The sequence below is a fragment of the Choloepus didactylus genome, chromosome X, assembly GCF_015220235.1.
Source record: "Choloepus didactylus isolate mChoDid1 chromosome X, mChoDid1.pri, whole genome shotgun sequence".
NCBI lineage: Eukaryota > Metazoa > Chordata > Mammalia > Pilosa > Megalonychidae > Choloepus > Choloepus didactylus.
The window spans coordinates 50,602,716-50,630,147 of record NC_051334.1 but is presented as its reverse complement, the minus strand read 5'-3'; the positions used below and the strand labels follow the sequence as shown (position 1 = coordinate 50,630,147).

The 27,432-nt window shown below is 51.3% G+C and overlaps 1 protein-coding gene across 1 annotated transcript; it reads right to left on the bottom strand.

Moving 5' to 3' along the window:
• Positions 1 to 614: 614 nt before the first annotated feature.
• LOC119522815 (voltage-dependent L-type calcium channel subunit alpha-1F) lies at positions 615 to 23,656 on the bottom strand. The gene is made up of 44 exons (XM_037821473.1): positions 23,517 to 23,656; positions 23,138 to 23,280; positions 22,883 to 23,035; positions 22,069 to 22,265; positions 21,871 to 21,974; positions 21,061 to 21,218; positions 20,721 to 20,804; positions 20,511 to 20,604; positions 20,330 to 20,356; positions 20,026 to 20,186; positions 18,968 to 19,193; positions 17,719 to 17,926; positions 17,517 to 17,637; positions 17,322 to 17,403; positions 14,685 to 14,730; positions 14,429 to 14,498; positions 13,815 to 13,953; positions 13,500 to 13,629; positions 13,124 to 13,183; positions 12,811 to 12,917; positions 12,636 to 12,723; positions 12,210 to 12,317; positions 12,063 to 12,115; positions 10,974 to 11,120; positions 10,023 to 10,224; positions 9,768 to 9,926; positions 8,966 to 9,076; positions 8,631 to 8,714; positions 7,531 to 7,659; positions 7,096 to 7,161; positions 6,748 to 6,839; positions 6,165 to 6,324; positions 5,803 to 5,930; positions 5,408 to 5,504; positions 5,117 to 5,219; positions 4,759 to 4,860; positions 4,467 to 4,597; positions 4,101 to 4,232; positions 3,668 to 3,819; positions 2,190 to 2,315; positions 1,963 to 2,090; positions 1,744 to 1,856; positions 1,193 to 1,390; positions 615 to 912 (listed from the first exon to the last, which is right to left on the bottom strand). Exons 1-44 carry the CDS (start codon positions 23,609 to 23,611, stop codon positions 682 to 684), a joined length of 5,445 nt encoding a protein of 1,814 aa, XP_037677401.1. The 5' UTR covers positions 23,612 to 23,656; the 3' UTR covers positions 615 to 681.
• Positions 23,657 to 27,432: the final 3,776 nt, after the last annotated feature.

Sequence of the window (27,432 nt, the reverse complement as noted above, 5' to 3'; positions counted from 1 at the left end):
GGCTCCCAGCCCTTTGCTTCTACCAACGGGTTTAGGATTTCTACTCTTTCTCAGGCAGAACGTGGGAGTTGGGATACAGGGTGATCCCAATTCAGCCTCCCTGAAATTCCTGGTGCTTGCCAGAGAAACTCTCTGGCCAAGACACATCACAGGCAGGTCAAATTCAACCTCCAGGCCTTTCCACTGGCAGGACTCTCTTCTGGGTTTCCTTATCCTTTCCTTCCCATGCATCTGTCCTTTCCCAGTCTGACCTGACTGACCCCTGTGGAATCTCTGATTCCCACCCCCCTCCTCCAAGTCCCCTCTATATCCTCTTTCTCCCCTTTCCTCTAACTCTGTCCAGTCCCCACTGCCACCACCACCTCCGCTCTGTCTCCAGCTTTTTTTGGCCTCTGTCTCTTCCCCCTCCTCCTCCCCGCTTCCCTGACGCTGAATAATCAGGCCTGGCTGTCCTGGTTTCTGGAAATACCCTGTGTGTGGGCAGTGGCTCAGGGTTGGAACGGGGGATGGATGGATGGATGGATGGATGCATGGATGGATGCATGGATGGATAGGGGCTGCTGCACAACCCCAAGCTCTCAGTGCAAAAGACACTAAAAACAGGGGTGGTCCAAGCCTGTCTTCCTCTGGGGAGAGGAGGGCAGGAGGTTTATTGAGCAGCAGTGGAGGAAGAGCCAGCATTCAGAGGGCGTGGACACAGGCCATCTCATCTCCCAGGTCCTCCTCATCAAATCGGGAGAGGATGGACTCCTCGTCGCTACAGAGCGAGCTGGCTCCTTGTGCCAGCAGGTCACTGGCAGCACTGTCCATCTCGTCCAGCGTCAGGCGGCACGCATCTGCTATTTCCTGCTTGGTCAGGGCCACGAAGTGCGGGTCTTGGGCAAAGAGGCCCAGCCCCTCAGAGATGAGCACCTGGGGGGCACAAATGGGATCAATATTGACAGAGGGGACCACATGGAATCGAAGCAGTGTGTACAGAGGGGTCAATGTGGATAACTGGTGCACCCCTCAGGGCATGCAGGGAAATCAGTGGGGATAGAGGTGCACACATCCGGCTGAGCAGAGGTCTCAGAGCAACAGGCTACCAAAGTGCCCAACACAGAAACTGGAGACCCCCTTTTCCCTCCTCCCCAAGCCCCCACCCCCTCCCCTTCTCCCCCATCCTTCTGACCCACGTCCCCTCTGGACTCACAGCCTCCACCAGGCTGTCAGCGCTGCCCCTCTTGCCACGGCTGGGGTCTGAGTGGGTTCCAGGCATGTGCAGGCGGGTGAAGGTGCGCAGCGGACCCCTGGATTTGCTGAGGTGCCCCTCCCCCGCTGCACCCTCTTCCACCAAAAACAGTGGGGCGTACAGGAGCCGACGCCACTGAGGAGGAGTTGCCCAGGAACCCTGGGCCAAAATAAAACACCAGAGGGCAGTGATTGATGGGTGGGGTGTGAGGGTCTAGTGCTCACCCCTGCGCCTACCCCTGACCTCACAATCGGAATCACACGGAAAGGGTGTAAATCAGACTTGAGGTTATAGAAGCACATAGAACGCCTGGGTTCAAATCTCAGCTCTGCCACTCATCTGTAAACTGAGAGTTAACAATAGTAGCCGCTTCACAGCTAGAGTGAGCATTACGAGGATTCATACCTGTCCAGTTCTTAAGGAAGGCCTGGCAAATAGTGTATTTGATAAATAAATTCAGCCCAGGCTGCCCCCACCCCTCCAGACCCCAGCACCCCCTCCCCCCACCTCACCTGCACCCTCCTGGGCCCTGAGTTTCGCCCACGGTGATAGGTGCCCGGGATGGGTAAATCCTCACAGCTGCCCTGGCGTCTCAGACACTGGATGATAAAGGAGGACTTCCGACCTTGGGGGTGGGTGAGGCACCGGGGGCAAAGAGAGATGTCAAGGCCTTCCCAGTGGCCTGCTCTGCTGGCCTTTGGGGAGCTCCTAGGACCCACCCTTGCCCTCACCTGCAGGCGTGGGGGGCAGCAGACGGCGGCGTGGGGCGTGGTGCCCATTCACGTATCTCTGGGATCTATGAGGCGGCAAAAGGGCCAGGCGCGGGGGGGTCCTGGCTTGTTCGTCTAGGTAGGAGAGCCTGTGTGGGAGGGAGGGCTGCGGGTGAGCTTCAGTCTGGGCATGGGAGATGGGCCCATCAATCCTGCCCTCCCACCCGTGGCTCATGGACTCCGGCTACATGTCTTGGCCTGAGGGTGGGTTAGGAACATCCTCTTCCTCTTCCTGCTTGTCATGTCCTTTGGTTCCCTCGGGCTGAGAACTTCCTTCTTCTGGGATGGTGAAAATGCAAACCTCCGAGCTTCTCCTGGAGAAAGTGAGGCACATTAGGCAGACCAGATTCCACCCCCCCCCCCAAATATTTGTCCCTGGGCCCCTGGGTCCCTCTTGTCCCATGCCCCATCCCCTAGAGAAACACTGGACTTTTTTTTTTTTCACTTTCCAATCTTTTTATTTAAGTGCTTATCTGAATGAATAGTTGAGATTATTGGATAAATATAACTTTGTAGCCTGTTTTTCTTTTTTCACTTAACATTATAACAAAAGTTTCTTTCCCTATTTTGTTAAAAATGTATCATGTCATTGTAAGAGCTATGTGATTGTGATACAGTTTAACATTCACTTATTCTTAGATATCTTTTACCCCTTTTAAAAATTATAAATAATATTGCCATTAAATAATTGTGCATAAAAATCTTTTTTATTTTCTTAGAGTAAATTCCCAGTAGCTGAGTGAGGGATTTGGAGAGTAGAAATATTTTTGATGGTCTTTACGTATATGATGGGATTGTTTTCCAATAATTATGTTAATAAAAATAATAACCATTAACATTTATTGAGCTCTTAGTAGATGCCAGGCTCTATGACAAGTCTTTCAAATGTATTATTCATAAAATCTTTGCAACAGCCGTGGGTGGTGGGGACTATGATTAGGCTTGTTCTACTGCTGGAGAAACTGAAGCCCACAGAGATTACATGACTTGCCTACATCAAGCAGTTGATAAAAGGCAGAGCCAACATTCAAACCCAGGGAATCTGTCCCCTCCACAACCCAAGCTTTGACAACCACTAAGCCGTGCTGCTCTATGTCGCTGTTTTGCATGATCTCAGTTTTCATTCCTAGATACCTGTTTGGTTTTTAATAGATGTTTTGTCTCAGAAGAACCCCAAGTTTTAAAGCAATCAAAATTAGCCAGTTGAAGAGACAGCTTGCCAGCTCAAGAACTGGGAAGGTAGAGGGGAGGCGGGGGAGGAGGAGCAGGCCATAAAAGCTTAGCACTTGACCTGCAGTACTTCATCTCATCCTTTCATTATCCCTGTGAGGTAAGTTTTAGCATCTCCCTTTTCCAGTTGAGGAAACTGAAGGTCATAGAAATTGAGTAGCCCAAGGTCACTTAGCAAATGGCAGAGCCAGGATTTGAACTTAAAATCCTGTTAGTTCCACATCATGTGCTTTTTGCATTAAACCATGTTGCCTTTCTCATATGAATCTCTTATTCCCTTCTATTCCCACGTGAGCCCTCGGATCCCCTCCATCCTTTCCAAACTCCCCCCTCCCAGGCCTTCTAGGCCCTCCTCCTGTGCCCCCTGGATGACCCCAACACAGTGTCTAGTCCCCGCCTCACCCCCCACAAACTCCCTCCATACCCTTGACAATACCTATGGGTGTGGGATCCAGCCTGGGGCACACTGGACTGCTTGGAGTCATCACTGGGTGCATGGGAGAGCGAGTCTGGGAGTCTGTCCCCAACAGCCGGAGACACAGAAACCATGGAGCTCTGGTGAGATGGGGGCTGGGAGTCCATAGGGGCCTGTGGTAGGTCAACAGGACTGAGTGTTGTATCTATGTTATATCTAAGTCCCTTGGTCATAAAGTGTCCCTCCCTCCTCACTGGTCCATGAGCTACCCCAGGGCAGAATCTGGGTCTTGTCCTCCAACAGCAGATGGTAGGTACCAAATGAATATTTTTCTATTGCACAGGGGGCTTCTTGGGGGACTCTTCCCTAAGGGCAATGTCAAAGTCACTCAAGGGCCCAAGGGGGTATTTTACAGTCAAGAGTTCCTGGGGAAGTGAGAACTTGCTGCCCTCACTTTGTACATTTCTGGGTCCTTCTCTTCCTCCTCCTCTCCCTCCTGCACCTCTTCCTCCTTCTCTTCATCTGTGTCATGGGTGAGGGCCTGCCGAATCTCAGGACCCAAGTTTTGTAAGCTCCTCAGACCAGCCTGTGGGGGTGGCAAGATAGGGAAGCAGGCCAGTTCAGGGTCTAAATTCCCCCTCCATGAGCCTGCTTTCCATTCAGGATTGTAGGGAGAGGGAAGGAACCCCTAGGCCACCCCTGTGAGTCCTGGAGCCTCAGTTTCCTCATCTGTGACATGGGTTGCATGAGATAGAGGGAGGTAAGCCCATACGCAGTGTTTCCAAATCCCCCCACCCATGCCAGGCCCTGCCTTGAAGACCTGAAGGGCAGAGGAGGTGCTTGGGGGCGCCTCAGTCCCTAGTAGCCCCTTTTCTTTCCTCCGCCGGAATTTGCGGAAATAGTCCTGGATCAGAAATGTGGCGTAGAATTTGCCCACGGTGACCTCTTCCTCTGGGGATGAGGGAGAGGAGGTAAGGTTACACAAGGGTCCCCTACCCACCAGCATGGACTAACCCCCCTCCCTGCCCCTATCTAGTGCTGGCTTTGTTGTGGTAAGCAGTCATCTGACATTCACGGGGGCAGGCCAAGGAATTGGGGTGGGGCTATCTCACCATGGGGAGGAGGGATGACCTCATCTAGCAGCTTCTGCTTCATCCGCTTCCAGATTTTTTTAATGACAATCCGCAGCTCCTGGTTGGCTTGCTCCAGGTTCCCTGCATTGGGGGAGCATGTGGGGCATTAAGCAAGAGGAAGAACCCTTCACAGCTGCCCCTTCACTGTTGGAGGGGGGCTTCACAAGCTTCTACGTCAATCACACACCATTCCCCCAGAGGGCAGGTGGGAGAACAGGCCTGGAGAGGTCAAAGTCATCCTTTTTGAGGTTCAGAGTGATGGGTGGGCCCAGTGCTCAATGAATTTGCTCCCCACACCATCCCCAGGAACCTCCATTCCTGCCCCACCACCTCACACCTTCTGTCTTTATCTTCAGCGATGTCCGAACCAGGGCAAAGAGTGTGGCGTTGAATGTCACCGTCCCATCCGAGTTGAGGGGCATGTTCATTGCCACAAGTCTCTGCAGACACCAGGGACATGGGACCCATTCTGGGCAAATGCTGGATACGTAGGCAATGAGAGCTCAGGGGCAGAGACATTTGTGTGCTATAAAACACCCTCTCCCCACCCAAGGCAGGGTTCCTGCCCACCCTGCCATGTGGCAGGCAGCTCTCTTGGGTGGCCTGAGGGATGGGCAGGTGCACAGACCTTGCAGGCCACACGGTGTGGGCACAGCTTTCCAAATCCCAGTGGGGGCTGGATGCGTCTCAGCAAGGCAACCACATCCAGGTGCTTGATGCGGCCCCTGGGGCAGATGGGGAGGGAGTAGGGGGTGCACCCCTGGATTGGTGATAATCCCTCTAGCGCTTTTTCAAAGCCCAACCAGCTCATCACGACCTCCCCCGGTCCCTCAGCCCAGATCCTGCTGGGGAAGACCCAGAGGGCAGTTGGGGAGGGCAGAGTACAGGGACAGTGGAAACCTTGGAGAATCCATTGGTTGGGTAATGGGGAGCAAAGGTCAGAGGTTCGGGGGCTGGGGGAATGTGTGGGGCAGTGTATTGCCCCCCTCCCTAGGATCCCAGGTCAGGGATTAGAGGGCATACTTGGCCCCAGGATCATATTCAGACCAGATCCTCTTGAATTCATCCAGGTGATGAGGGCCCAGGATGGACCAATCTCTGGTTAGATAATCAAAGTTGTCCATGATTACAGCCACAAAGAGATTTATAATCTGTGGGCCAGTTAGCAAAGGGGATTAGGAGCAGAGTCTTGGGAGGTTGGTGGGAGACTGGGTTGAGCTTATACTGGATCACTGGGTTTGAGTCTCTGGGTTGACCTTGTCATCAGGCCCAGCCCTCCCACCCACCCTGAAGATCTGAGCTCCCTGCCTCATTTGGACATCCCCAGGACCCCTCAGAGCCAGCCCCCATGGCAGTGGTGGTAGTTGTCGGGAAATGATCCTCACCAGGAAGGCACAGAGCATGAAGAAGCTGATAAAATAGGCAATGGCAAAATTGCTCCCACAGGTAAACTCCTCACCGGGGCCAAAGTCAGACTCAGGGTCACACCGATTCCTGGGAAGGCTGGCGAGCATTATCTCCTGCCATGCCTCACCAGTGGCACACCTGAGGGTCACACAGGGGTGGTGTCCTGGAGGGGAGGTTATGCAGTCATGGCAAGTGGGGTTGTTGGGGGCTGGGGGGGGGAAGCAAGGAAATCATCCACTTCTCACCAGGGGATACATCTGGCACATCTAGCATTTCAATATTTTAACAGCTGATGTGGCCACGTTGATGACAGTAATGTTTGAATTTTACCAATGGGGCACTGAGGCCTAAGATAAGGCTGCATCTTACAGCCAGGAAAGGGAGAACTGAGGCTAGGATATGCTAAAAGACCCCTCAGATCACAGCCAGAAAAGGTCTCGGGCAATACCCCAGGCTGCCATGCAATTTCCATAGCTCAGGCACTCTGGGGCCTGGATAGGATGTGTGGGCACCCAGGGGGATGCTGGGGACCAAGGTGGCAGGGGAGGGGGTGGATGTCACCTGAACAGAAGCAGTACAGCCTGTGGAAAGGTTTGGAAGTTGTTGTTTCGGTTGATCTGTGTGCCATCCTGAAGAGCCACCTTGCCGAACATCTGTGGGTACACAGGGGCTGTGTCGGAGAGATGAACCCATGCCCCCACATATTCCCACCCATTTAACACCTAATCCCTACAGGCTCCCACAACCCTGACAAGCAGGCACTGCTGATCCCATTTCATGGATGTGTTGACTGACCCAGGGTCATCCAGCTTGCCTGTCTTTCACCTACCATCTCCACTTTAGGGCTATTCCTATACCATCCCACAGCAGAGGGGTGCTTGAGGAATGCTCTCCAGGGTCCCCACTCACCTGCATGCCAATTACTGCATAGATGAAGAATATCATAGCGATGAGAAGAGCCACATAGGGCAAGGCCTATGGGGGCAAAGTGGGAGGATAGATGCTCAGATCCAGGCAGTATAAGCCCGAGAATGCACTGCCTCCCAGGGCTTGGGCCTTTTGGAAGATGTGGTCTATCCTCCAAGTGCCCAGGACTACCAGCATCTCCCAATCTGGGGCATGTGATATACCCATGGGCATAGTATTAAATAGAATAGAGTAGGGCTAGTGAGATCAGAGCCATTTTGGGAATTGGGAGCCCAGAAGAGAGAGCAAAATGGGAATGGTGAATGGGAGATGGGTATGGTATGCTGGGAGATGCAGTTCTCGGGGTGGTAAAGGGGCTGAATGAGAGATGTGAGATAGGGGTGAGGAGATAACCAAAGGGATGGGGTGGGAGTTTACCTGGAAAGACTTGATGAATGTCCAGAGCAATGTACGGATCCCCTCACCCTTACTGAGAAGCTTGACCAGTCTCATGACTCGGAATAGGCGAAAGAAGGTGATAGAAATGCGGGCGCTGTCCTCAGAACTCTGGTATTTGAAGTGTGGTGGGTATGCTCAGTTCACATTTGCCCTAACCATCTCTCCTTCTTGTGCCTTGCCCTCCCAGTCCCCAAATCTCTGAGAACTCCAGACCCAGGGTATTCAGGGAACACTTTTAAGGACAGCTAGGGAAAGAGGGATGGAGGGTGGGTCAATGGGTGGGAAAAGAGGCAGAGTTCCTGTTGCTGGGTGGGAGGTTACCTCACCAAGATGGCCACCATTCTGGAGAGAGAGATGGCCAAGATAGAAGTGATAGAGGAGATAGTGGGAACACAGTTCCAAATGAACAAGATAAGAAGTGATGGAGCAGATACAAGGAGTGATAAAGTTGGTGAGGTTATTATGCCAGGGATGACAGGGGGAATTACGTGGTAATGGATCAAGATGATTGTGGGAAAAGTTGGTAATGGAGGTGATAGGGAGAGGAGAGGGTAAAGGAGATAATGGAGGAGAGATATTGGGGTCAGGATGTGAAACCAGCATTGTCATCAGTCGAGGTGATAGAACCATGTAGTACCCAACGGAGTAGATGATGGAGCCAACAGTGCAGTCAATGGTGATGACAAAGGAGTGAAAGACTCAGCATGGGAGATGATCCAGTTTGTGGTGGAAATGAAGCCAATGAAGGAGTCGGAAGAGATGATGGAGCCAAAGCAGGAGTCAGTGGAGATAATGGAGCCAGTGGAGAGGGATGTAGAGGCAATGGAGGAGATAAAAGAAATAACAGGAGAGGCATTTTAGGAAATGGTGGAGCCAGTGGAGGGGTTGCAAAATGGAATGATGGAGATGGTAGTGGTGGGCTTAGGTGGATACCAACAGGGACTCAGAAGAGATGGAGCTAGAAGGAGGAGCACTGCCAAGAGTGAGGTGGATGTCAGTGGGAGCCACCACCCCATGTGAAAGAGAATCCTAGGGTAGAGGTGGGGGAAGAGTGGGTTATTGGAGAGACTAGTCCTCACATTGACTTCAGTGACGGCAATGTCCACCATGCTGCCCACCACAATAAGAGCATCAAACGTGTTCCAGGCATCAGTGAAGTAATGCTATAAACAGGAGGAAAGCAGTTCACTGTCTTCTCAGAGCTAGCAAGCCAAGAGGGGGTGCAGTGGTGGTCAGGGGGGCACTGGGGAGGCAAGACCCCTCTTGGACAACACACTGGGCCTGCATCTGGATCCCTTTCACTTCCTACTCTCATGACTCCCTCATGGCTGCTCCCTGAGAGTTCTGCAATGAGCTCACCCCCAAGAAATCCACCTACTGCAGGGGGTGGGGGTGCCTAGGGCTGGGGGGGCACCTTGGGTTTGAAGGCGACGATTTTGAGCACCATCTCAACAGTGAAGAGGCCAGTGAAGACCATGTTGAGGATGTCCATGGCGTAGTTGAAGGGAGCAGTCTGTTCATAATGCTGGGGGAGAAAATCAGGTGTGGGGGCAGAGCCTGAGGCAGAGACAACCCCCCCCCCCCCAATATCTACCACATCTTCACTAGCCTGGACCATGGTGAGCCTGGGATGTGGCAGCACTGTTTTTTTGGTTGAACCCCTCACACTATCTGCCACCCATTATGGATGCTGGAAAGCCCAGTTCTTGATTTCCAGGATTTCATTGCAGCTAGGCCAGGCCAGGTCTGGCTAATGAGACATAATTATAAGTCCGCTGCTGGCTTCTGTGAAAAATATTTTGCTTTTCAAGAAAAGGCTCAAACAAGGGAGGAGAGCCCTGTGGGGTAGGCAAAGAGCCTATCTCTACAGTTCTTGTTATGTGAGGTTACTCATATTTCATTGGCTCCATAATGCACATCTTTTCACATTTTAGAATCTCTACAATTGGGATGCATTTTACAATCAATGGCAACCTACAATTGTTATTGGCCATGTTTTTTTTTTTTTTTTTCACATTCTAACAGCTCTGAAATCAGGATGCAACTTCCAAATATTGGCATTAGATTTGAAGAAATGTAGCAAATGTCTTTATCACATAAACTGCTGTCAGTTTGGAGTTTTACTTGCAGCTTAAAGCATTTCTAATGATTCTCAAGGGATCGTGAGGGATAAACAGGTCCAGATATCTTGTGGGGGTAGGATGGGGAGCTTGAACCTGCATAGCTAGGGCAACCGTGTTGAGCAGGATGAGCAGGAACATGAGGTATTCGAAGGCTGCAGAGTTCACAGTGGCCCACACACGATATTGATGTGGGTTCTTGGGGATGTATCGGCGGAGTGGCTGGGCCTTGAGTGCATATTCCACACATTGGCGCTGCACACAGGTGAGGGCATGGGTGAGCAGCGAGATCCTGAGGCAAGGGGGAGGGGATTGGTGGCCATGGGTGGGGATTCAGGAGTCGGGGGTTACCTGGTTCTTGTCTAGCTCACAGTTTTGGTACTCTTGCTCGCCTTGGGCACGGAAGGTGATGATGACGAAACCCACAAAGATGTTCATCATGAAGAATGCGATGATGATGATATAGACAATGAAGAACATGGAAATCTCCACATGGTAATTATAGATGGGACCCTTGTCCTCTGCATGTGCATCGATCGCCTTGTATAGCAGCCTATGGGAACCATAAGGAGATAAAGGTGGGGAAAGGGAAGGGAATATCCCAGCCTCCTCAGACCAATGCCCAAACCATTCATCACAGTCACCCCATAATCTCCTTCCTGATGCCCTAAAAACCCCTAAATCCCCATGATCTAAACACCTGGGATCCCCAAACATACACCAAGAGACCCCCTCCATGCCCTCAAAGACCCCCAAATCCCCTAAGTTCCCATAGATCTCCAAATTCCCCTATCCATTCACCTGGAGAGCCCTATGCAACTCCCCCAGAATCCCCACAAGCCCCTAAAGATCTCCAAATCCGGACCCCATCAACCTGAATCCCTCGCTCCATCTCTCCAGAGATCTTCAACTAGTATCCCAAAGTCCTACATAGCCCTCTGGAAACCCCTGCTTCATCTTCTCAGAGATACCACCCCCCAGTTCCCTTACACCTCCACCCAGTTCCACTAAATCCCACCCAGTCCTCTAGCTGTCCATCTAAATCCCTCAGAGATCACTGCTCAATTCCTGAAGACCACCCACTCAAGTCCTTAGAGCACCCTCAGCTATCTTCTGGGGGACCCCCATCCAGTCTTCTCATATGCCCACTAGTCCCTAGAAACTCCTATCTAATCTTGAGACCTTCATCACATCCTCAGGAGACACTCTCCCCCATTCCCAGGAGATCCCAACCTAGTCCCCCACAGACTCCTGCCCAGTCCCCTGCCCATCCTTTTGACGCCCTGGGGTCCTGTCCCTCACGCAGGCCAGCCTTCGAAGGTGGAGACAGTGAACAGGGCCATCATGGCTGAAAGGACATTATCAAAGTTGAAATCGCTGTTGACCCAGAGCCGCTCCCGGACCAGGGGCCGTGACACGTCTCCATCAGGGTAGACCAGGAAGGAGCCCCTGTGGATGTTGCAGATAGGGTTGGTGGGTGAAGAGGGGTAGGAAGCTGTGGAAAAGGGACTGGGGTCTCCAGCATGGCGGCAACAGGGCTTAGCAGTAGAGCTAGACAGCCTGGGTTCAAATCCTGCTCCTGCATTTACTGGCTGGGTGACTTGGGCTTCAGTTTTCCCCATCTAATAATAGTACCTATTCCATGGCTTGTTGCAGATTAAATAAGTTAATAAATGAGAATTGCTCAACTGAGAACCACACGTGTTAGCTATCATCATCATCATCATTGCCACCCAGGGAATAGTAATCCTAATAATAGCCAACATTTCTCAGCACTAACTATATGCCAGGCACTTTACATGTAGTAATTCATCTACTCCTCACAACCCTGTGAGAAAGGGACTCTTTTTATCCTCTCTTTGCAGCTGAGGAAAATGGGACACAACAAGGTTAAGAAATGTACTGCCTTACTTAGTGGTGGCTATGGGAGTTGAACCAGGAATGCCTGGCTTCAAAGCTCATGCTCTTAACTACTAGCCTTTTCAGGAGTCTCAAAGCAAAAGCCTGGGACTCTCGGAGGTGAGTCTCATATGTTGTTAGGGATGGCTAGGGGGGTCTGGAAAGGAAGGGCGGGAACTCAGGGGAATGTGGACAGGGGTTTGGGGCAGGTATTGGGGGGACTCTGAGGGCCTTGGTGAATGAGATCTGGGGGCTTCTGAAATTCTTGGTGGCATTCTAGGGATATCTCTGGGGCCTTGTTGAGATCTGAGAATTCTGGGGGTATATTTTGGGGCCTTGGGGAGTTCTGTGAGGTCTTGATGAAATCTGGGGGCCTCTGCAGTTCTTGGGGGGAGTTCTAGGGGTCTCAGGGGCCTTGGTGAGATCTGGGGGTTTCTGTGGTTTTAAGGAAGGGTCCTGGGCTCTGTGGAGGGCAGGATCTTGGGGACTCACTTGCATTCTTGGGGCATGTGTTTGGCCTCATCAGTGCAACTGTAGAATTTTCCCTGTAGGGAAGGACATTTGTCAAGCAGGTTCACCCTTCACCCCCCCAACCTTGACCCCTGCCCGGGACTCCCTCCACTGTCTCACCCCTCCCACCTTGAAGAGCTGCACACCGATGCAGGCAAACATGAATTGTAGGAGTGTGGTGACAATCATGATGTTCCCGATGGTCCGGATGGCCACGAACACACACTGCACCACGTGCTGCAGGCACCCATGCATATGGCTAACGGATACCACCAGCCACGGCGCCCATGGAGGCGGGGGCGGGGGGACTCCGGTCATGGATTGGGCTTGGGGAACTTGGGCTGGGGATATGTGGCCACTTGTAAGGAACATATGGCCACTTGTTAGGAATGTGGGCCAGGCCACATGGCCAATCTGACTAGGGAAGTGTGGTTAGATGTTGGGTCAGAGTTGCTTGGTTGTGCATCAGTGCAAATGGTCAGTCCAACCAGTGATTGTGGCCCCAGGGGCCAGGCCGGGCCTGGGCCCCGTGGGTTTGGGTGGGATGAGGGTTACCTTGAGTCCCTTGGCCCTGTTGATGGCTCGGAGGGGCCGCAATACTCGGAGGACTCGCAGGATCTTCACTACTGAGATGGCGCTGGAGCTGGGGAGGGGACAGTCCTCAGGCCCCAGTCCGGGTCTGGTCTCAGCTCCAGGAGGAATGGGTTGACGTAGGGGTGGGGGCACTCACTGGATGCCGAAGGAGATGAGGGATACGCTGACCACCAGCAGATCCAATAGATTGAACCAGCTCCGGCAGAAGGAGCCACGGTGCAGGAAAGCCCCAAACGCCATCATCTGGGGTCAGGAGGACATCAGGCTAGACCCCAGAGCTGGGGGTGGTGGGATGATGTGGGGATGGGGACAGGAGAGGAGGGGCAGTGCGGGGTGGGTAGGAAGCAGGATCAGAGGCAAGTTAGGGCCATGGGGAGGTGGGCTGTGGAGGGGGGAGGAGGGTAGCAGGTTGGGGCCAAAGGGAGCATGATTGGGGGCTCATTAGTCACCTTTAATAGAATCTCCACAGTGAAAATGGAGGTGAAGGCATAGTCAAAGTATCCCAGAATCTGGGGGAGTAGGAAAGAGGCAGATCCATGGAGTCATGGCTGAGGGGGATCCTAAGTGTGTGTGCCCCTCTCTACACAAGTTTTGCTGTCCTTCCCTCCCACCTTTCCTCCTTCCCCCCGTCACTCTCTCTCCCTCTCTTTCACCATCCTCAAAGGCTTCTCCACAAGCCAAAAGAATAGAGCTCAAATTTGGGCTCCTCTGCCCCTACCCAGCTGCATGGGTGCCCTTGGATTGCTTAACCTCTCTGAGCACAGCTTCCTCTTCCAGTAGGAAGCCCCTGGGAGTGCTCCCCTCAGCCCCCAGGCACAGGCTCACGTGGTTGCGGAAGGAGTGAGCTCGGATGGGGTCTTCAGCGGCCAGGGACACACTGCTGAGGATGATGAACACCAGGATGAGATTGGTGAAGACATGATGGTGGATGAGGGAGTGGCAGGCCTTCCTCAGCCTGGGGACACAGGGAACAGGTCGCAATCAGAACCCAGGACTCTGCAGTTCATTAGGAGAGCCGGAGGGATGCCACAGGCCCCGCACCTCACCCCTCTGTGGCTGGTGTGATCTGGGAAGACCTTTGCCTTGGCTGCCCGATGGCCCCCCATCTTGCCCTGGCCCCTGCCCACCCTCAGCACTCACGGGTTGGTTTGCCTAAGGCAGAAGAAGGCGCTGCCCTCAGGGATAGGTACCACCTTCTCCTTGGGTACAACTTCCTGCAGGAGTTCCACATGCCCCATACCCCCTTCCTCTTCATCATCTTCACCCTCCTCCTCCATGCCTGGCCCCAAGATGAAGGTAAAAAGAGAGAATTAATTGAGAAAATTTATGTGAAGCACCCAAAACAGGGATTGTCACCCAGTAACTTCTCCCCATTCCCCACCCCCCACCCCACCCTGCTAGAATGTCAGCTCATCAGGACAGGAATTTGCATCGTGTCTTGTTTACTGCTCTGTCGCCAGCAGTTAGGACAGTGCCTGGTACACAGGAGGAGTTCAGCAAATGTGTGTTGAAAGAACATCACCATCCTCACAGTCACATGTGCATTATTTTGCAATAAAGGCTCTGAGAATGTCTACAGTAAAACAAAAGGTCGGTTTGTCTTCTTTCACCTCAACACCCCCAATTTTGCTGGACATGTGCCAAGCTCATTATTTTCAGAATGATCTTGGAAAAGGCTGTTCCCCAGAGGAGAGGGTCTCAGGGGTCAGGAGCTCTGCCTGGGTTCTGTCCCCAAGGTCCCACACCTCCTCTGCCTGGCCTGGTCCACTTGCCTGCTTCTTCACTCCTTGCACCCTCCTCTTCCTCATTCTCCCCACCAGGCACCTGGGGACAAGGAAATGGGGGTCCTCAATAGTGGGGGGGACACCAGGGGATGGACACAGGGGAGGTATGGGAAGGATGCAATAACGGGGGAATGCATAGGCAGAAGATGGGGGCTGGAGATGAGCACAGACAGACAGGTATTGGTAGTAGTGGGAGGGGTAGACAGTACCCAGGCTTCTAACTCACCAATACCCCATTCTCTTGTGGGAGGTTCCCCTCAGTGCTCTTCTCCCTGTGCAAGGAGATAGGGGAATTGCTGAGGATTGCAGCATATGGGCAAGGCTAAGAGGCTCACTGCAGTCAGAACAGAACTTCCTTTGGCCCCATAGGACCTCCCTACATCTGCCCTTGCCCCCCACAGTCTATTCTTCTCAGAGCAGGTAGAGGGATCCTGTTAAATTCTAAGTCAGATCCTGTCCCTCCTCTGCTCATAGCTCTCCCGAGGCTCCCCCCTCACTCAGAGCAGAAACCCAAGTCCTCACTGTAACCTACAAGGCCTTTGATCTGGCCTCCTTAATCCCTCCCCCCCAGCCCTTTGAGCTCACCTCTTACCACTCTCCTCCCTGCTTACTCTGCTCACTCTGCTCTAGCCTTACTGATCTACTTGGTGTTTTTGGAATGTGCTAAGAACACTATGACCTCAGGGCCCTTGCACTTGCTGTGCCCTTGCCTTGAACACTCTTCCCCAGATATTTGCATGTCTACTCCCTTACTTCACTCAGTTCTCTGTTCAAATATCACCTCCTCCTAAATATAAGAGCCGAAATGATAAAACTCTTAGAAGAAAACATAGGGGCATGTCTTTGGGGCCTTGTGTTAGGCAATGGATTCTTAGACTTTACAAAAGCACAAGCAATGAAAGGAAACATAGATAAATTGGACTTCATCAAAACTCAAACCCTTTTGTGCATCAAAGGACATTGTCAAGAAAGTGAAAAGACAACGTACAGAATGGGAGATAATATTTGGAAACCATATATCTGATAAGGGTTTAATATACAAAATATGTAAAGAACTCCTACAACTCAACAACAAAGAGAAACAACCCAATTAAAAATGGGCAAAGGACTTGAATAGATGTTTCTCCAAAGAAGACACACAAATGGCCAATAAGCACAGGAAAAGATGCTCAACACCATTAGCCATTAGGGAACTGCAAATCAAAACCACAATGAGATACCACTTCACATGCACTAGAATAGCTATTATTTTAAAAATGGGAAATGAGTGCTGGCGAGGATGTGGAGAAATAGGAACCTTACTACATTCTTGTGAATGTAAAATGCTGCATCCACTGTGGAAAACGGTTGGTGGTTCCTCAAAGAGTTAAACATAGAACTACCATATGACCTGGTAATTCCACCTCTAAGTATATACACAAAAGAAATGAAAGCAGGGACTCGGACAGGTATATGTACACCAATGATCATAGGAACATTTCTTTTCAATAGCCAAAAGGTGTAAACAATCCAAATGTACATCAGCAAATGAATGGATAAACAAAATGTGGTATATTCATACAATGGAATATTATTTGGCCTTAAAAAGGAATGAAGTCCTGATACACGCGACAACATGGATGAACCTCGAAGACATCGTGTAGAGTGAAATAAGTCAAACACAAAGGGACAGATATTGTATAATTCCACTTACATGAAATAGCTAGAATATGCAAACTCACAGAGACAGAAGGTAAAGTTCAGGTTATGGAGATAGTGGGGGGTGGGGTTTTAATGTTTAGTGGGTATGGAGTTTCTGCTTGGAGTGATGGGAAAGTGCTGGTAATGGATGGTGGTGAAGATAGTGCAAAATTGTGAATGTGATTAATCCCACTGAAGGGTATGCTTGGGAGTGGTTTGGACAGGCAAGTTTAAGTTGTATATATGTTCCTTCGCACACAAAAAGAGCGACTAAAGAGATAATGGCAATTAAAAGCAATACACGGTCCTGGATGGGATCTATGAAGGAAGGAGAAAAGGCCCATAGTGGCATTATTGGGACATATGAAAAATAGGAATATAGACGGTAAGTTTTATATCAATACTAGATTGCTTAAACTTGGTAACTGTAATTAAGGTGGTTACATAAGTGAATATCCTTGTTCTTAGGAAATGTACATGGCAGTATCAAGTATTTAAGGTGCATGATGTATACGACCTACTCTGAAAAGTTTAGAAAATAGACAGGCAGATAGATAGATGGATAGAAAAATAGATGGATTGGTAGATGGATGGATGGATGGATGGATGGATAGGTAGGTAGGTAGGCAGATAGATAGATAGATATAGAATGATATGGCAAATATGGCAAAATGTTAAAAATTGGTGGATCTGGGTATCTGTTCTCTGTATGAGTTTTGTATTATTTTTGCAACTCTCCAGTAAGTCTGAGATTATTTCAAAATTAAAAGTTAAAAAAAGTCACCTCCTCTTGGAGGCTTTCCTTAACTGCCCTGGCCCAAACAGGAATCTTTGTTTCTCTCTACCCTTTAATTTTGCTTTCCTTTCTTCACTACTTAACAGATTTTTAATTATATCATATATTCATTTGTTTCTGTTTTCTTTGCCTTCCCCAACCAGAATGTCAGCTCCCCAAAGGCAAGGACTGTGTCTGCCTTGATCCCTACCAGACATCCAGAACAGTGCTGGCACAAAGGAGGCACTCAGAAAATACATGTTGAATGAATGATGAATGACAGGTTGTCTCTGGAGATGGGATTATCAGTGTGGCTGTAGGCATTTCTGGTGGTATGGGATGTGCATGTGTAAGTTCCTGGTTGAGGCTCTCAGGGAGCCACTATCTTGGGGGAGAGCCAGACCTTACCTGCTCTTGTCCTTGGCAGTGCCTGCATCTCCGCTGGCTAGATTGTCCACAGCAATGGCAAGAAACACATTCAACAGGATGTCTGGGATGAGCTCAGGATGCAAAGGATGAAGAGGCAGCCTGCCTGTGGGCCCCCAGGTCCCCCTATCTACCTCCACCCCGCCACTATCTAGCCCCCCAAGGCTATGAGGATACAGTTGCCACAGATGAAGAGGATGATGAAATAAATGCAGATCAGCATCCCTGGGAAGAAGGGGCCACCGTAGGCCATGATACCATCATACATGACCACGTTCCAGTCTTCGCCTGTCAGGATCTGGGGGTGAGAGGTCACTGTGAAGCTCCCCTCACCGCAGGATTCCCCCAATCCATTCATCCCAGGGTCTCTAGGCTCCACCTGAAAGACGGTGAGGAGGGCTTGGGGGAAGGTATCAAAGGTGCTTCGCTTGGTGTGGGTCTGGTCAAAGTTGAACTTGCCCCCAAACAGCTGCATGCCAAGCAGAGAGAAGATGATGATAAAGAGGAAGAGGAGAAGCAGCAGTGATGCGATGGATTTCATTGAATTGAGCAGGGATGCCACTAGGTTGCTCAGAGATGCCCAGTGTCTGCAGAGATAGAAGGGGTCAGAGTTGATGGCATGGCCTCTGGTGAGCCAGGAGCCAGGGCAGGGGCTCCAGCTTCGGATGCATTGGGGTGGGGTGGGTTAATGTCGGGTTTGGTGTGAGGTTTGAAAGTGATTTTGGAGTTGGAGTAGGCATAGAGTAAGAAGTGATAGGAAAGTAGAGTTTGGTTAGGGTTGGCATTGGGTGTAATAGGAGATAAAGTTAGGATGGGTGTTTAGTTGGAAGTTTGTGAAGCTAGAATTGGGTATCAGGTTGGGACTTGGACTGTGGTTGGGGTTAGGGTTAAGCTTAGGTTAGGGGTTCAGGAGTATTCAGGGTTGGGGATAAGGTTGTGTTTGAGAGTTGGGGATAAGGCTGGGGATGCAGATGAGGATGGGGTTGTGGTTGGGGGTAGCATTGGAGATAGGGCTGAGGATGCATTGTGTAAAGGGCTGTGTTTGGTGGTTGGGATTTTATATGGGATTATGGATAAAGAATAGGGTTGTGGTTGGAGATAGGTGATGGTTAGGGGTTAGGGATGTGGGAGTTGTGGTTGGGAATTGAGGACGGAGTTATAGTTGGTGGTTAGCAATGGGGATGGAGATAGGGTTATGGCTGGGGTTATGGATGAGGTTGGAGATGGGGTTGGGCTTGGGCTTGTGTATTAGAGTTGTAAATGGGCTTGTAGATGATATTGTGGTTGGAGGTTGGGATTTGAGATGGTGTTAGGGGTGAGGGTTGGCGATGGGAATGAAGTGGAGTTTGGCAGTGAGGTTGGGGATAATGTTACAGCTGGGGTTGAGGTTGAGAAAGGGGGTGGAAATGGAGTAGACAACCTCCCCAAAGGACTGTAATCTCCACAAAGGCAGGAATTTGTGTCTACTTTTGCTCTTAGCATTTCCCTTGGGCCTGGAAGGTTGCCTGGCAAACAGTAAGTACTTGATGCATGTTTGCTAAGTGAATGGTGATGCAGATGAAGTTATCATTGGAGCTGGGGTGGGGACAGTTGGGGCTGTGTTTGCTGTTCCCACCCCACACACATACCTGGTGACCTTAAAGATTCTGAGGAGGCGCACACATCGGAGCACCGAGATGCCCAGGGGCTGCATGGCTCCCACCTCCACCAGGGTGGTCTCCAGGATGCCCCCGCAAACCACAAAGCAGTCAAAGCGGTTGAAGAAGGAGGAGACATAGGCAGAGGGTCCCAGACCATACAGCTTGAGAAGCATCTCCACCGTGAACAGACAGAGCAACACTCTGTTGGCATACTCTGTTGGGGAGACAGGTAGGGATGACTGGGCTTGCCAGTCTCTATGGTGACATGGGAGGGGAGGTAGGGGCCATGGGATGATCTGGGGGAGTTGGCATTGGGCCAGGTTCGAGCTAGGGTAGGGCTAGGACTAGGGACTGGGGTAAATTTGTAGGTCAGAGCAGGTGAGGTTTTGACGGGCCTGGAGCCGGGACAGAGTTGGGATGGAGGCCGTTTTTGAGTCTAGGAAGACTCCAATTCAAGAGTGGATCTAGGATCTGGGGTTTAGTTGGAACTGGGGTTGGTTTGAAGGTTGGGGTTAGAAGTGTGCTCAGTATTCAAGTTGGGTTGAGGTTATAAGGAATAATAATAATGGTAATAATAATAATAATAATAATAATAATATAACACTTCCAAAGGACCTATGTTCTAAGCATTTGCTACTTTAACTCATTAAATCCAACCAACCACCCCATGAAGTGGATACTATTAATATGTTCATTTTGTAGATGGGGAAATTGAGGCACAGAGGGGTTAACTTGTCCAGACAGTGTGGTGTTAAGAGCCTGGATCCTGGAGCCAGGCTTCCTGGGTTCAAATTCTGGCTCTGCCATCACTAGCTGGGATTAGTCAACCCTTCTGTGCCTTAGTACTTAATTCACATAAGGTTCGGGTGAAGATCAATTGAATAAAATGCTGAGAGCCAAGCTTGATGCACACAGTGGGCCCTACATAAGTGGGATGGGACAGGATGAGGCTGTCTGCATTTATCTTGGTGGGAAGACAGTGTCTGGAGAGCCTGAAACAGAGAGAATTGAGGGTGGGGAGAGGACTGGAAGGCTGGGGGTCACACCCTGGGTCTGGGTGAGCCACGTGGGCTGTCCGTGGTGCTCGGAGGCAATGGTCAGTGCATTGAGGAAGACCAGCAGCAGCACAGCCCAGTAGCAGGCGTTGGACTTCACAGCCCGCCGGCAGCGCGCTCGCAGGCCCCGGTTGGCTCGGTGGAGGCGGCGGCTGGGGGGTGGAATGAGGCGACCACTAGCTGAAATCACCTACCTAAGCCCACCCTGGGTGGCGGGGCTCAGACAGGGAGACTGGCAGTCATGAAGAGCTTGGAGGTCATGGGGTAAAGGAGTCACACAGCTTTCCCAACTCACCAGACCCTTGTTTTCATAATCTTGCTTCTGGAAAAGAAGGGGATCGGAGGTGGGGGTCATAAGGGGCTGAGGGCAAGTCAGGGGCTGGGACCGGAGGTCAGGGGCTGAGGTCAAGGTTAGAGGTGGAAGTAGGGACTGGGTTCTGGGCTGGGGTCAGGCGTCAAGGGCTGGGGACCCTCACAGGCAGCGGGTACAGCTGGCCAGAGCCCCCTCCTCCTCGTCCTCATCCCCTGGGGTGTCCATCATCGAACCGGTGTCACTGGCTGGGAGGCTGGCTGTGGGCAGGGTGGGGATAGAGATCAGGACCTGAAGATAGCCCCCCCACAGGGTGCCGCCTTTGGCTTCTCCTCTGCCTACTCCCCACCCCACCCAGGCCTGGCTGGACCCCCACCATGGCTGCTGCTGGAGTGTGTGGAGTGACTGAACCAATGCAGACATCCGCGCCTCCTGTGGGTCAGGTCGGCTAGCGGTGGCCCTGCAGGGACAGAAGAGACAGTTAGGGAACTCGGCCTGGGGGCACTTAGGGCCATGTCTGGGGGTGGGGAGTGATTATTTGGAAGCTGGGTCTGGTTTCTTTGTCCTAGACCATAACTGGGGGTGGGGCCTAGAGTGTTACAGGTTAGAATTGGGTCTCAAGAGGGAAGTCCATATCTGAGGCATGTGTGGAACTGGGAATAGGCTCGATTGGGGTGGCCTATGGTGGCCGGCCCGGCCCTCTTCGGCCACAGAACCAGAGTTGCCGGCTGCCGAGGGGTCCTCGATGTCCAGCTCCTCAGCCTGTGTGATCCAGTCCAGGTAGCCCCGCAGGTCCTCTTCCAACTGCTGCTTCTCCCGCAGCTTCTGGAAGTCCCCTCGTGCCTTTGCCTTCTCCCTCTCCTTGGAGAACTCCCTGAGGGGGCAGGACAGAGGGCTAGGTGGCGGAACTGCCCTAGCCCCCCGGGGCCTTCATCACTCTAGCAATACCGGCCTCCTTGCTGTTCTTTGAAAATGCCAGCCACTTTCACCCACAAGAGCTTTTGCACTGGCTGCTCTCTTTGCCTGGAATGCTCTTCCCTCGGATACCTACATGGCTCACTTCCCCGTCTCCTTCAGGTTTTTATTCAAATACCACCCTCTTAATGAGGTGGGCCCTGACCTCTCTATTTCTAATGGCAAGAGTTGCTAGCCATTCCTGATCTTTATCTTTTCTTTTTTTCCATAGCATGTATTCCTAGAACACTATATATATGTGTGTGCATATATATATATTTGCCTATACATATACTTATTGTGTATATTGCTATTGTCTGTCTCTTCCTTCTAGAACATATTCTTCACAAAGGCAGGGATTTTTCTCTCTTGTTCCTTTCCTATAACAGTGCCTTACACACAGTTGATGCTCAAGAAATGTTGGTTGAACGAAGGAGTATTTCAGGTGGGTTTTGAAGGATGCCTAAGAGTTTGCCAGGCACAAAAAAAGCGTAGGGGCCGTGTGTGTGTGTGCACGCCCGTGCGTGCACCTGGGGTGGGGAGTGTGTGTGGGGTAGGTCTGGGCCCCTCACCCACTCAGGACGCCCAGCACAAGGTTGAGGACGAAGAAGGACCCAAAGATGACGAGGCTGACGAAGTACACCCAGGGCAGCTCATACCCCATAGCATCCTGCATCTGGGGAGAAAGGGGGGCATGCATCCCTCAGGGTATGCAGACACTACCGCTGGGGCTGGACACTCCTCGCCCATGTGCTCGCCGTCGACCTCACCCAGTAGAGCACGTCGGTCCAGCCTTCCATGGTGACGCACTGGAAGACCGTCAGCATGGCGAAGAAGAAGTTGTCGAAGTTGGTGATGCCTCCGTTAGGCCCGGCCCAGCGCCCACGGCATTCGGTCTGGTTCAGCGTGCACACACGACCCGAGCCCGAAGACGCACAGGGCGACGGGTCCTCCTCCGCCTCCACGTCTGCGGGGAGACTGGAGCTGGGGGCCCCCTGGAGCCATGGTCGCTGGCTGCCGCGCCACCCTGGAGTCCCGCCCACCTGGGGAATTCCAATCAGGATCCTAGCTTTCTAAGTCAAGGGCAGCCCTGGCCCCGCCTCCAGGGAAAACCTGGAACTCTGCCAGGCCAGGATTCTGAACCAATGGGAAGCTCTGGTTCCCACCCACCGGGGTCTGGGGGCTGGGCCTGTGGATCTTGGGCGGAGTCTTGTAAATGACGGTGAAACAAGAGTCTGGGGGTGGAGCCCTGTGACTCTGGGGGAGTCCTTTGAAAAGAGGGTTGGGCCAGAGAGTAAGGGGGCAAGGTCTGGGTCGGGTTAAGTTTGAAGGGCTTGGGTATATGGCCTGGGGATGGAATCTTGTGTTAGGGGCGGAGCTACTAGCCGGTGGGGGTGGGGTGTAATCTGGGCCTGAGGGTGGAGTCTTGGCTATGGAATAGGTGGGGCTTGGGTATCCCGTGGGTGGAGCCTACGCATGGGGGCGGAGTCTTGTGAATTCGGGTGGATTTCTTTGAAAACAGGGTGGGGACCAGGAACCCGTGGAAGGGGAGTGGCCTGTCCCGGGAAGGGTGGGCTGGCTGACCCGATCCCAGGAAGTAGCACGTCTTGTGCATGCGTCCGAGGAATAGCTCGAGTCCGATGATGGCATAAATGATGATGACAAAGAGCACCAGCAGTGCGATGTGTAGCAGCGGCACCAGCGCCTTCATGATGGAATTGAGCACAATGTGCAGGCCTACGGCGAGGGTGGGGGGCGGGCGGAGTTAGAGATGGCGTCAGCTCAGCCCCACCCTTACTCTGTCTCCCCTTCCCTCCCCCCGCCCGACACGTCACTCACTAGGGACCCCGGACACCAGCCTCAGTGGTCGCAGCACCCGAAACGCCCGCAGTGCTTTCACATCAAAGCCGCCCGGTTTCCCCCCGGTATGCGGGGCGTCCCCCAGCCGTCCGGGGCCCTGCTCCAGCAGCACACTGAACAGCCTGAAAGGGGGGAAGCACTGGACCAGTTGGTGGGGGGTCAGGCCTTGCGACCCTCCCCCAAATCTCCCGTCTCCCTGGAAAAGCTCCGGGCCCTGTAACTGGAAGGGCAAATGGATTTAAAGGTGTTACTATCCCTGATTCCATCGGCCCAATGCGGGCGGTCGGAAGCGGCTGCCTCCCTGAGCCTGGGGATGGGAAGGCGCCCCAGGATGGTTTGCTCCCCCGCCGACGCGCACCCGACCACCACGATGATGAAGTCCAGTAGGTTCCAGCCGTTGCGGATGTAGGCGCTGGGGTGGAGCACCAGCCCATAGGCCACGATCTTGAGCATGGTCTCCACTGTGAAAATCACGAGGAATACGTATTCCACCTGCTCCTGGGGGCAGGGAGGGAAATTAGGGAGTTATTTTGGGGGCGGGGTTGGACAGGGAGCGGGGCTGGCCAGCAACCGAGGTGGGGCTGGGTCAGGATGGGGTGTCAGAGGTGTCAGAAAGGCCTGGCTGGAAGGCTTGAAGTGTTGACACTACTGGGGAGATGTTTCCCCGCGGCCAGGGGCTCGGCAAGTCTCACCAGGTTGTGGTTGGCGGTGTTGGAGTCGTCCTCAGGGAAGGGAATATAGACCCCCAGGGCCACGCAGTTGGCAAAGATGGTCAGCAGGATGAGGATATCGAAGGGCCTCAAGTGGACACAGTCAAGGACCCAGGCGGAAATGGCATCAGACTCCTCCCCCAACCCCTGCAGTCCTCTCCCCAAATACTGACCCTTGACTCCAAGGTGACCTGCCTTGACATTCCCATGCCCTGCCCTGACCAAGGTCCTGGAAAACTTTAGCCACCCCCAACTCTTGGAATGGCTCAATCCATGGCTCTTGACCCCCTAGTGGTCTTCACCTTTCCCAACTCTCCCTCTAACGTCATTCTTGACTTCTTGCCTTCCTCCATTCCTGCTCTGACCTGATCCTTAGCTCTTGGTACCCTGGTGACCCTCACCCTGGATCCCTGCCCCTGGCCTTCCAGGATGCTTCCACTCCACGATGCTGATGCAGGACCGCCGCAGGGGGTTGGCCAGTGTGAGGCAAAAGAGTGCCCGGGGTGACCGCTGTGCACTGGCCACTGCCACCGTCTTGTGCTTGCTGTGCTGGGTCCTTCGTCTAGGGGTATCCAGGTCCAATGCCTCACAGATTTCACTCTCCATGGTGGGGGGCCCAGGGCACAGCCCCCATTCAGGACCAGGGTCTGGCCCATTGGCTGGGCAGGACTCAGGGGTGGTTTCTGTGTGGAGAAATCAAGTCAGGTAGGGACAGGGTATTGGGGCAATCGTGACTGCCTCCTACCTGATCCCATCCCTCTGTCTGAGTGAAGGAGAGAAGAGCATGTAAAATTAGGGAGAGTTGGGAAAAGCTGGGTTGAAGATTGGGGGTAAGAGTTGGTGTTGGGATTAAGATGGAGGGGGTAGAGTGAGCGTTTATATAGGAGTGAAGGTGGGATTAAGTTGCCAAGTGATGTAGGGTTTGGTATTAGAGCTGGGAGTAGAGTTTAAATTGGTATGGGGTGGGATTAAGTTTATAGATGGAGTCAAGTTTAGGGTTAAATTTGAGGGGTAGATTTGGGGTTGGGTTTAAATGTAGGTGGGGGTGGAGTGGACTTGAGGTTTGATGGCGGTTAGGATTGGGAATCCGAATTGAGTTGGGGTTAGAATTAGGATCAAGGTTAGGGTTGAAGTTGCGATTTGAGTGGGATTTTGAGTTTTGCATTGGGGTTTTCAACTAAAGCCATTCCCAACTCCTGTGGCCTTGTTTCAGCCTCCGGGAGGCAGTAGGTTGGCCTTGTTAAGATCCCCAGCTTTGGAGGAAACAAGCTGTATGAATTCAAATCCTGACTCTACCACTTGGAAGCTGTGTGTGGCTGTGGTGGAATTATGCAACCTCTCTGAGCTTCAGTTTCCTTATCTGTGTAATAAGGATGATAATAAGAGTATCTATCTCCTAAGGGTTGTTTGAGGATTAAATGAGTTAAAGCACTCAGAAGAATGCCTGGCACATAGCATTATTCCCATTTTGCAGATGGGGAAATTGAGGCAAAAAGAGAGGTTAGGGACGTGATGAGGTGATCAAATTGGGAGGTAGGTAGCCTGACCCTCTAGCCCTCACGACTTACCACCACTATCAAGTGTGTGTCCTCTTTCTCTAATTTTGACCTTAAAAATGGGGCTATACAGAAACTTTGGATACTCCAGATTGTTCCTATGCCAGATAAGTCCCAAAACCCAGAGGCAACAGCCTCTTCAAGAACATCAACCAGATGCAGCTCCCTTCCCCATAATGTAGACACCCCTTTTCAATATGAACAAGTTAGAGTGGTCACTGCCCAGATGTCCCTGAAGATTGAGACAGTGATCAAATGAGAGGGAGGAGTAGGAGCAGCAACAGACAAGATAGGATTTAAAAAAGGATTATGACTACTGAATCATTACATAGATTTTTTTTTTAGTCTCTAATGTATTAGAACAGCTAGAAGGAAATAACTGAAATTGTGGAACTGTAACCCATAACATACTTTGAAATTTGCTCTACAACTTGTTAAACTGTATTTTGAAAGTTATCACATTTCTTTACATATGTTATATTTCACTACAAAAAATATTTTAAAAATTAAAAAAATGGGGCTATATTTTTTCTGGAAAAAGTCAGACTCATTCATTAACAGTATTGATTTCCAGGGGTTGGGGTTGAGGTTAGGTGACTTTAGAGCCCATGCTAAGATCTGTATCCAGGTTGGGGTTTGAGCTCAGGGCTCTGCCCTGTGGTTGGGTAGGGTTGAGTTTGTGTTAGGGTTAAAGTGGGGACTGGCTTTGGAGTTGGAGTTAGGGTGCTGCTAAGATAGGCCAGGGCCAGGATTAGGGTTGGGTTTCAGTTGGGAATTAAGGCTGAGCGTGAGGGCCCAGGTGGGGTTGGGGTTGGGGTTGTGTTTGGGGCTGACTGGGATGGGAACAGGGGGAAGTGATTCTGGCTCTGCGCAAGCTCCCCGGGGCTGGGGTCCCAGAGGGTGGTGGGTGGGGCAGAGGGACTGAGGGTGCAGCAGAGCCCAGGTTTGCTCCAAGGATCTACAGAGGGTGGAAAGCTGCTCTCACCTTTCCCGCCTTCAGATTCCGACATCTTCCTTTCGAGATTGAAGGGCCATCTGTATGCAGTACCCCCTCCCCTCCCCCAGCTTTGGAGGGATTAAGGTCACAGGGCGGGACGATAAAAGGGGTAGATGGGAGGGTGAGCAGGGTGCAGATGGGAAATTTGTAGGCCAGAGCCTGGCAACGGCAAAGGTACTGATTAAATGTTTACTAAATATATACTAGCGCCATACAGTCAGAAAACAAAATAAGAAAAATGTTATCATTTTCCAAAAATATCCGAAATTTTAAGAAATAAACCTAACATACATAATGTATGTGCAATATTTTCATGAAAACATTATCAAATCATCAATTGATTAAAGGGAGCCAAAATAAATGGAGAGATAGATTAAGTTTACTGGTTGAAATATTCAGTATTATCTAGATATCAATTCTTTCCAAAGCGATCTAGGGATTCAATGCAATCTCAATCAAAATCTCAACAGATTTTCCGTGAAATTTGATAAACTGACTCTAAACCAAAGTACAGAGGACCTAGAAGAGCCAAAATCCTTTACAAAGAACAAATGGGAGGTCTTGCCATGTCAGATATCACGCTTGTTATAAAGCCACAGTGATTCAGAACAGAGTTCAGAAACAGCGCCCCACATATGTGGACATGTGGTTTACAAACATAGCACTAGAATGCAGTGGTGAAAGGTTAGTTTTTTCAATAAATGGTGGTTACAGGGGTGTTTGCTGTGTAATTATTCTTTGGAGTGTACAAATATGTACAACATATTAAAATAAAGCATTGATTGAATGCATGAATACCAGTAACTATCATTTATAGAATGTTTTCTTACTGTATGTCAGGCACAAAGTACACCTTTACTTAGATAAACTCTGTTTTAATCTACGAAGCAAGTACTATTAATAGTCTCGTTTTACGCATGAGGAAACTAACCCACAAGGAAGTTATATGACCTGCCCACGGTTCCACATTTAGTAAACTGCAGAGCTGAGCCTCAAACCCAGTCAGTCGCT